The 11465-nt window shown below is 32.0% G+C and overlaps 1 protein-coding gene across 1 annotated transcript; it reads right to left on the bottom strand.

Moving 5' to 3' along the window:
• Positions 1-389: 389 nt before the first annotated feature.
• Positions 390-7107, bottom strand: LOTGIDRAFT_188125 (hypothetical protein). The gene is made up of 8 exons (XM_009054569.1): positions 6999-7107; positions 6602-6768; positions 6121-6247; positions 5577-5703; positions 5203-5288; positions 3049-3156; positions 2511-2623; positions 390-2218 (listed from the first exon to the last, which is right to left on the bottom strand). Exons 1-8 carry the CDS (start codon positions 7096-7098, stop codon positions 1817-1819), a joined length of 1230 nt encoding a protein of 409 aa, XP_009052817.1. The 5' UTR covers positions 7099-7107; the 3' UTR covers positions 390-1816.
• Positions 7108-11465: the final 4358 nt, after the last annotated feature.

Below are 11465 nucleotides of genomic sequence, written 5' to 3'. Positions count from 1 at the left end.
TTATTATCGCAGTTCCACTTGCCATGTTAAAAAATGAATCACTTTTATTCGACCCAAAATTACCACACAGTTACTATAGACTGTTTAACAAACTGAATGTTATCCAATCAGAAAAGCTTATTTTGGAATTCGATGAAATGTTTTGGCCGAAGGATCTCGGAACATTTTCTATGACTCCAGGAAGCTCAGAAGATAAGGGTCTGTTTCATTCCTGGACCAACTTGTACCCTTTGACAGACAAGCCGTATTTATCTGCCAAAGTAGGACATAATGTTGTGGACAAATTTTTAGAAATGACCGATCAACAAGTAACAGAAATTGCCTTAGAAAGGCTTAAAAAAGTATTTGGTGAAGATGTAGTTCGTCATCGTAATGTAACAAATATCTTAAGATCTGATTGGTTAAAATCATTACATATAGGCGGAGCTACAATATATCCACCAATCGGAAGCACAGCTGATATGTGGGATGTGTTTTCAGAGCCATTATGTCCAGGACTGTATTTTGCTGGGGATTATACTGTATTAGATGGATTAGGGACTCTTCATGGAGCTTACACTTCGGGTGTGAGAGCAGCTGAGTCCCTGATGTCAGGATATTGTGAGAAAAAAGCTGCTGAAGAAGCCGAACGGAAGAGAAAAGAAGAAGAATTAAAGAAGAAAAAGGAAAATAAAACTAGTACTGGTAATGAAAGTGATAGTGAAATATTGGAAGAATCAAATACATCAGAACCAAAAGATGAATTATGAAATAATTGCTCTTTTTCCTTTTTAATTTGAGCAAATTAAAGAGATATTATCCTCAAAATGTTTGCGGTATCAGCTGAAAGACCTCAATTTTAACAATCTATATCACTTTGCAGTATTCAATGCACGATTTTCTTACAATTTTGGCCCAGCAAATACCGTATTTAGACTGTATGCTTTTAAGTTAGTAAACTGTGAAAATAATAGAATAGTATAAATGTTGTAAGGGAATGTTTGGATGAATTTTGATTTTTATTTGTTATTTTATATTTTTATTACATGTATTTCTTCATATTGTTACCTATATACCCGTATTTCACTTTCCATATTATTATTATTACATTTTGTTATCCATGTATGTGTATTTCACTTTAAAAGAGATGTGAATGACAGGCTGAAGCTTATTTAGTTAAGACTAAAAATGTCACAATCTAGGCATCATTTGCTTGCTTATGTCAAACGAATGACGGCCTTGATTAAATCAAAAACCTGTAAATGGGTTATGAAAATAAAATATGGGTGTTTGGAAGAAGATTTCCAAAAAATATAAGGGATAAGGGGCACTTAGCACGTACATCCTTCGGCCTTGATAATCATAATGTCTTTAAAAAAGATGGTTGTGAACCTTTCTATCATTGATATATATATATTATCATTCCATTTTTTTTTATCATTTTTATGTCTTTATTTTTTATACAAATTAATGAATGAAAAAAATAATCACAAAAATCAACAATATTTACATTTTCTGCATATTATTTGCTTGGCATCCAAAACACCCCTTATTTTTCATATGTGCTCTTCCACTCATACACTAACAGTTTCATATTAATTGAATGTGTGCATGCGTGGAAGAGTTCAATACAAAAATAAGGGAGTATTGCCCTTGACTGTCAAGCTCCTATCTGGGTTTGTCATACTGTCTATTCAAAATAGCATTTAATTTCAAATATTCTAAAATTCTGCAGCTAGATTGATTGAAATGTGTCCAAGCACTAACTAAGATTAGTCATACATGCATGGCAAATACAGACTAATACTGTCCTTAGTTCTCACAACAGAGACCATTATCATAATCCCTTTTTTTTCATTTTCTCATCAACTTGTTGTAATAATTCTTCTTTACTGGCTGTAAAATTACTCTCTTTCCAAAATTGGCGCAGATCTCCAAGCATTTCTGCAAATATTGGTCCTTTGGGTATTCCACGCTGAACCAAATCATGGCCCTTCACTGGTAGAACAGGGGGAGACCACTCCGAAAATTCTTTCAATAATTGTTTATTTCCCTTGTATTTGATAAGTTCACACAAACGTTCTTTTAGTTTTGTATCTTTTCCTGGAGAATCTACTAAGACATTTCCAAAGTATTTCATTGGATTTTCACCAAAGTCATCGTCACGTAATTTTACAATCAGCAACGATAATTTTAATTCCTCATTGGAGATTTTTAAACTCTTCATAAATTCATACACCTGAAAAAAACGTTCCAAATTATTTTCAGCATTATATCAAATTTAATTTCAATATTATACACACAAATATACAATATTCGTGACCTAGGCCAGTGCTTTTATGAGACTCTGTTCTCATCACCATCTAACACAATGATATTTGTTATGTGGACTCTGCAAAAGGGATGCGAAAATGCAGAGATGCATTGTCTTGCCATCCTCTCAGTACCTATTGTTGAACCCAGTTGCTCCACGTCAGTGATGCAGGTCGGAGGGGATACAGGCAATTCCATATGAACTAAAAGATACTTACATTCTGCTCTTCATTAAATAAAGCAGACATTCTAGTCATAGGCAGGGGACTTAACTCTTCTGTTGATGCACACACTTTCTTAAATTCTTCAATATTACTATTTTCTGGCAAACCTGAATTGAATCATATTTCTTAAAAAAATTGCCGCTATTTTCAAAAGTCCACATCTGTTAAAGGGCTCCAAAGTTAAACATTACTGAATGATAATGGACCTTATAAAGGCAACTTCTGCATATATATATTGTAGTTTTCAACTCTCAGACAATGCCCATGAACAATTCTAGTTAGTTCTACTTGAGTAATTTGTTACTTTTCTGATCCATTTAAGTCTAAACAAGCTTTCATGATAAGGATTTGTATCAGCTTAAATTAAGCTCGCATTGAAAGAAAACCTCAATTTATAAAAATAAAACGACTAAGATCCACACAGAGATCTTTTCTATCAGCTGGTCCTTGACCAAACCTTTTGGCAACAATCTTTCCCAGATTATCAGTACCCACTTACAGTTAGGTCTAGATCAAGAAAATTCGAACTTACCGATATACTGTGACATTCCTAGAGAGATCATAGTATCTACAATATGTCCAGCATAATTACCACAAACTATTTTCTTTAATTCCATCCAAATTCTCTCTGCAGATATACCTACAATTAATCAACATGTTCTTAAATTCTCTCTGAAGATATACCTACAATTAATCAACATGTTCTTAAATTCTCTCTGCAGATATACCTACAATTAATCAACATGTTCTTAAATTCTCTCTGAAGATATACCTACAATTAATCAACATGTTCTCAAATTCTCTCTGCAGATATATCTACAATTAATCAACATGTTCTTAAATTCTCTCTGAAGATATACCTACAATTAATCAACATGTTCTTAAATTCTCTCTGAAGATATACCTACAATTAATCAACATTTTCTTAAATTCTCTCTGCAGATATACATACAATTAATCAACATTTTCTTAAATTCTCTCTGCAGATATACCTACAATTAATCAACATGTTCTTAAATTCTCTCTGCAGATATACCAACAATTAATCAACATTTTCTTAAATTCTCTCTGCAGATATACCTACAATTAATCAACATTTTCTTAAATTCTCTCTGCAGATATACCTACAATTAATCAACATGTTCTTAAATTCTCTCTGCACATATACCTACAATTAATCAACATGTTCTCAAATTCTCTCTGCAGATATATCTACAATTAATCAACATGTTCTTAAATTCTCTCTGCAGATATACCTACAATTAATCAACATGTTCTTAAATTCTCTCGGCAGATATACCTACAATTAATCAACATGTTCTTAAATTCTCTCTGCAGATATACCTACAATTAATCAACATGTTCTCAAATTCTCTCTGAAGATATACCTACAATTAATAACATGTTCTTAAATTCTCTCTGAAGATATACCTACAATTAATCAACATTTTCTTAAATTCTCTCTGAAGATATACCTACAATTAATCAACATGTTCTCAAATTCTCTCTGAAGATATACCTACAATTAATCAACATTTTCTTAAATTCTCTCTGAAGATATACCTACAATTAATCAACATGTTCTTATATTCTCTCTGCAGATATACATACAATTAATCAACATGTTCTTATATTCTCTCGGCAGATATACCTACAATTAATCAACATGTTCTTAAATTCTCTCTGAAGATATACCTACAATTAATCAACATTTTCTTAAATTCTCTCTGCAGATATACCTACAATTAATCAACATGTTCTCAAATTCTCTCTGAAGATATACCTACAATTAATCAACATTTTCTCAAATTCTCTCTGAAGATATATCTACAATTAATCAACATGTTTTTAAATTCTCTCTGCAGATATACCTACAATTAATCAACATGTTCTTATATTCTCTCTGAAGATATACCTACAATTAAACAACATGTTCTTAAATTCTCTCTGAAGATATATCTACAATTAATCAACATGTTCTTAAATTTCCTTTCAATAGTCTCATTTCAAAAATAACAATATATTTCTCTAGTTGATCCAAAAATCAAGGACTTCATTAAAAGTTTCATATACTTCCTCATGTGTAAAGTTAATTTGCAGCTTACTAATGTTTTGCCAATATGTTGTTTGTGATTTCGGGTTTCGTTTAGCAGTTCAGATCGTTAGTACTTGGTTTATTTATTTATATAATGGTCAGGACCATTTCACAAATCCATGAAAATAAAAAAACTTCTGAAGTTAGGTGCACACCAAACCATCAGCTTAGGAAGATTCAATCCATTTCCAATTTTCCTTTAAGTAATAGATTCCATATGCAGGTAAATTTAAGTTAGGCTTTGGTCAAAGTTAAAAATCAAAGGCATTTGTCACAAATATACAAATACTTGTGACTGCAGTAATGAAATTATTTGCTGTTAGAGGTAAATTTACATGTATAACTCTGAACGAACTCTGATCAGTTTAAGTTTTTAAGCCTTTGAATCCTAGGGGCCCGTTTACCGACCAAACATTAACGCAATATATACCCGAGCAGCCGGTACACTGGCCGTTCCTAAGTGACGTCATACAACGTTAACGTCATACGCCTTTACTTTTATTACTTGGAGTTCAGGGTATATGAGGTTATAATTCATTTACACTCTGGGTTCAAAGGGTTAACAGGAGAAATTAACTCCTATTAACTTACGTCTCAATCCATCCATATTTCTTTTAATAGAATCTAAAGTAATTTTGTCATGATTATAAGGTTCCTTTGCTATTCTCCCATAAAACCTGAAATTTAAAGATAAAATACACAGTCAATTTCTATAACGAAAAATATACTTACACACAGACAAATAAAACAAAACAAATGTCATAACAAAAGAATGGACGAAGGGGAAGGCATAACGGCCTGTCCAATGTAAAGTCCTAAATCTACATGATGCCATCTTGACCCCTGAAAGGTCAACAGATCATTAACTATTAATTAAATAATTGATAAACTTTCATCATTATGATCCTTATTTCCCAACATGAGGCTTAAAATTCACTATATATATTACGAATGCTAAAGCATACCTAAAATATCTTAAAATTCTCAAATAATCTTCTTGAATTCTTTCTTCAGCATTTCCCACAAACGTCACCTTTCTCTGGGCTAAATCTCTTTTACCATTAAAATAATCATATATAGTTCCATCAAAACCTAGAGTGGTGAACAATGAAGTTTTTAGTAAGTCATTAAACCTAGATTACCAAAATATGATGTCTGTAGTAAATCATTAATTATTCATACAGAGTTCCATCAAAACCTAGAGTAGTCAAAAATGATGTCTGTAGTAAATCATTTAAAAGTCCATCATAACCAGCGTTTTCCCTCATATACCTCAAAGCCTGTTACTTCCAAACTTCTTTCACAGCTAACATGCCAATCTCCTGTCTGGCATGATTTAATTTCCAGGAGCATAGTAATAATTATATAAAGCCTGAAAATTACAATTGGAAATGTTTTCACCAAAACTCTATTTAACTCCTCTACAGAATAATATAATTTCATAACAAAAAACATTGTACTATGTGTATATAGAAATCCAATTAATTGAAGCAAAGGGAAGCAACTCACCTAGAAACATGGCATTAATGGTGAGATCTCGTCTATTAGCATCAAGTTTCCAATCTCTAGTAAATTCTACCTCAGCGTGACGTCCATCTGTTACTACATCAATACGTAATGTAGTCACTTCAAAATTCTCCTGAAAAATATAAAAATTGTATTTTTTTTTTTCTAGCTTGCAGGGGTTTATTGAGGGAGAGTGCATTATCTACAGGTAATGTGCTTAACCACTTCAGTTACCAAGCTATTCAGTATTGTGTTTTTGTCTTCTTAACACTTTCCAATTACATTTTGAACATTTTTGAGCAAATAAATTTGTCAACATTAATTGAAATGCTTTATCAAACACAGATGATATAAAATAATTCTACACTGAAAAAACCTTTCTCTGAATCTATGAAGGGTCCATTTCATTCAGTCTTTTGAAAAACCAGACAATGTATTATATTCTGATAAGATATGAATATTCAAGTAACAGAAATAGTCAAACCTTCTCATTTATCCTTGCTGTTATAGTTCCATGTTTTTCACCTTTATTGTTGATCATTCGAATTTCTTCCTTCTCAAACATTTCTTTCATCTGATCAGGGGTGGCTGTCGTAGCAAAATCTATATCAGCTGGTTCTTTACCCATCATTAAATCTCGCACAGCCCCACCTAATTCAAAGTCAAATCAATCAAGCTTTTCTTTTCACCAATTTGCATCTTGTATAATAATGGACACAATATTGAAGCTAGTTTTGAGGTTTAAGCATAACCCGACAAGCAAACAACCAAAAGTAATATCAAATTTGTTAACATACGTTGAAGTTCATAATTCTTTGAATCAAGAGCACTTTGTATCTTAGTTTTTAAAAATTTCAATGCCCCTGTTTCCTTCAACTTACCTGCTATCCTTAACTCAAATCCATGTTTATCAAACAAATCTATCAACTTCTTCAACTCTGGCGTGAAAATCTTACGGTATTCTGGAGAGTCGAACTGCATGGTTTTTAAATTTCCTAAATATTGATGGCCTCGTTGTGAGAAATATCTACATGTTTTCGGCACAGGTTTAACGGAATGAACTACTTTTTTAAATATCTGGAAAACTTGGCGCTGAAACATTTAAATGATACTGAAAGTAGAAAGAGGAAGATGAAAAAGATACAATGACGTGTAATGTTGTAGGCCTGTTTGCAAAGTAAAAAGTATTTAAAATCAGATCTTTCACAGACAGTAAAACAATGATGTAAGTTTACAAATTCCACATGGTAGCCATTAATAAAACAACTAAAAATACAGTTATATATCCATATTTCCAAAAACCTTTTCACGTTGCTAGGGGCCTACTATACAAAATCAAACCACAATATTATTTCCTGAATCACATTTTGCTAATCATTTTTACACAGATTGAAACATCAACTAGAATTTTGGTGCTTGATGAGATTTCCAATTTAAAATGAAATGATTATTTATAGATCTGAATCCACAACAAAATTAAATTCTCCCGGTGTCACTAATACCATATACCAGGCGCTGCAACGTATACAGATATGATACAAGGAAGAGATCAATATCAGAGCAAAAGTCCTCATTTTACTGCGCCTTGGCACAGCTGAATAATTTAAAATTAGAAAGAATACCTTCGGGTTTAGTTATTTTCTAAATCTTATTGGTGCATCGCTTTTATAACGCGTGATTTCCCTGTATTTCGTGTGATATTGTCATTAAATTACATCAACAATCTGAAATCATGAGTGCTGACATGTTTGAAAGGGAATTAACTCTTAATTAGACGCAGACAACACTAAATTCTTCCCATACCTACATTCAATGACGTCACTGACCTCCCTATTAACCTGTTACCCCATTGACCTAAATCAGAGGTCAAAGTTAATAGACTAAAGTTGAAGGTTGCTCATTCTGGAATTTTCTTACCTTTGACCTATTTCTATAAATAGTAATTCTGGTGACCTAGTTACTATATTTAGTAACAAAATAGTCTGGACGATATTTCTACGTGACGTCACCACCAACAGTTCAGTGCGTGAAAAGACGTCAGAAGGAAAACATTGTTATCTTTGGAAAGCCATTTTCCTCCGTCCCAAGCTGGAGAAATGGTGGATGGCTGCAGAACCGTATGCCTCAGACATTATAGAATGAAACGGAAGAAGAAATACAAGATGTCAGCTCATGAAAATGGAGAAATATCCAAATTAAAAGCTAACAGTGCATTTTGGACTACGTGACGAAGGGCAGATAATTTTCGAGCTTTGTTGTCGAATCTTCCAGTCTTTTCCGAGGTAAACAAACGAATTACAAATTTTGTTATAAATAAGCCGGCGATTTACAAATTCAGCAGAATGACATTAAGAAGTGAGGAATGGTTGTGGATTTTTCTGCAATTCAATTTTGATATTTGGATATTGGAATATACTGTCATTGAGTGTAAATCAACTGTCAGTAAAATATATTTGTATTTTGCATCGTTAGCTGTCATAGTGGATTATTCATAAAATCATGAATGGGATTATTTGAACTGACTTGCTAAAGGATTTACTACAGACCTCAATTAAACAGGTAAGCTTAATATTTTTGCATTTTTTTTCAGGATACTTTGAATATTGATAGCCTTTGTCAAATGACAGTATGTATTAACAAATTGCATGATTAGTCTATAAATTTTGTAATAGCATGACTGCAAGCAATTTTAATACGTTATAGATTTTCAGTTTATTAGGTGCCCTGTTAATAATATATGTAAAATATAAAAAGTTCAGGTATAGTCATTACATACAATGTATCTTTTATTTTCAATTATATGAAAATTTGATATTATTACATTGTTTGTAGTCGTATTGGGGCCAGAGGGGTTGCTATATCATTATGCTATTTGCCCCCTTAACAACTTTGGTGACCCCCATTGGGACTTTCCATCTAATGATTCATTTTATTGCCACAATGTTTGACAAGTTGTTTGGGCTGCCAAACAGTACTTAGACAGTACTGCATATTTTACTTTGTATACTGAATAATTTTTAATATATTTGCATAGCATGATGCCTCTTATGAGCACAGGCTTAATACTTGGTATATATATATATATATAATTGTTGCCTCTTATTTTAGCCTTCAAATCCATTTGTGTCCAGAATTATCTACGTTTGAATGTTGAAATGACGACTCGTCATTTTAAGATACCGGTACTATGTGTTTTTTAGAAAAGAGATTTATAACAATAGAGAGTAAAATTCCTAGTTTGAAGTATTTTTAAAGGAATTATGCGAATTTCTTACATTTCTAGTACTTCTGAAGACTATATACATATGTTCAAGACTCAAATCAACCTCTTAAATATTGCAAGTGTCCCTTTAACATATAGATCAACACAACTGCACGTCATATGTCTTTTTCTTACGTGTCACTTACCAATGGCTTTTTCATTAGCCACTCATGAATATAAATTATGTGACCTGGAGAACCTCCTCTGACAGTGAAGGGTTAAAATTAACTCAGCCAATGCTTATCAGGAATGTTTTTAATTTTTAATAAGGTACAATTTTTATAATGCCCTAGCCAAACTCTTATAATAAATGATGATGACATTAACTGAATAATTGCATGACATTGCACAAATAAGGTCAAGGCTGTTTACGTATTAATAACAGAACAACAGGTGGAGAAAAAATGCTATTAATATCGTAGACATCAACATACTGCATTACAAACAGATAAAACAAAAACTCTATATATAATGATCTTCATTTATTTAACCAAAAGCGTGTAGTAGAGTGGGTTTAGGCACTGAAGAATGGTCATGCCCTTGTCTGGACAGCTATCTTTTTTCTCAAATATTATAAAATTACCTTTGGCATTTCTTTCTTGAAAAATACTGTCTAGCAATCATTGGCTATGATAATTTTTTATCTTGAAAAAGTGAAAAAGATCAAACTTGGAGTAATAGTAATAATGATACATTGATAATAAAGAAACCATATAGGTTCATGAAAGTCATTTCTACCAACTGGTACTTGGTCAAACCTTGTGGCATTGGTCTTTCAATTTTTCAAAGATAATCCATATCTATTTACAGCTGGATCACCAGAAATTCCCACATCAAGATTATAACGCCTGACCACCATTTTTCTAATGTAACCAAGCAATTGAAATGACTTAATGAAACATATTCCGATTCTCTAACATCCAGTCCAATAATTGTAGGAGGTCAAATTTCAATCCCCCCAATTAGCTAGTTCTTTCCCTTTAAACCTAGTTAATTGGCAAAATCATTAAAATGATAAAAATAGCTACCACTCCTATTTTATTTTAGAAATATTAATTGAATAAAAATCTGTACAAGCAAAACAATTCGATCAATCAAAAATCTCATCCAAAAAATGACAAAATCAGGTGTAAAAGTTGTATAGTATTGGACTCTCCAAAGAGAAGTACCATTAGGTGATTCGAAAACACATTAAAACATGTCGCTCTACAATTGATGTATTGAGCACTATTTTAACAGTGGTATTTCTATATCGCTCTACAATTGATGTATTGAGCACTATTTTAACAGTGGTATTTCTATATCACTCTACAATTGATGTATTGAGCACTATTTTAACAGTGGTATTTCTATATCGCTCTACAATTGATGTATTGAGCACTATTTTAACAGTGGTATTTCTATGTCACTCTACTATTGATGTATTGAGCACTATTTTAACAGTGGTATTTCTATATCGCTCTACAATTGATGTATTGAGCACTATTTTAACAGTGGTATTTCTATATCGCTCTACAATTGATGTATCAAGCACTATTTTAACAGTGGTATTTCTATATCGCTCTACAATTGATGTATTGAGCACTATTTTAACAGTGGTATTTCTATATCGCTCTACAATTGATGTATTGAGCACTATTTTAACAGTGGTATTTCTATATCACTCTACAATTGATGAATTGAGCACTATTTTAACAGTGGTATTTCTATGTCACTCTACTATTGATATATTGAGCACTATTTTAACAGTGGTATTTCTATATCGCTCTACAATTGATGTATTGAGCACTATTTTAACAGTGGTATTTCTCTGTCACTCTACAATTGATGTATCAAGCACTATTTTAACAGTGGTATTTCTATATCACTCTACAATTGATGTATTGAGCACTATTTTAACAGTGGTATTTCTATATCACTCTACAAATGATGTATTGAGCACTATTTTAACAGTGGTATTTCTATAGCTCTACAATTGATGTATTGAGCACTATTTTTACAGTGGTATTTCTATATCGCTCTACAATTGATGTATTGAGCACTATTTTAACAGTGGCATTTCTATATCACTCTACAATTGATGTAT

The sequence above is a fragment of the Lottia gigantea genome (genome assembly GCF_000327385.1).
Source record: "Lottia gigantea unplaced genomic scaffold LOTGIsca_22, whole genome shotgun sequence".
NCBI classification, from domain to species: Eukaryota; Metazoa; Mollusca; class Gastropoda; family Lottiidae; genus Lottia; species Lottia gigantea.
This window is presented reverse-complemented; position numbering and strand designations above follow the sequence as displayed.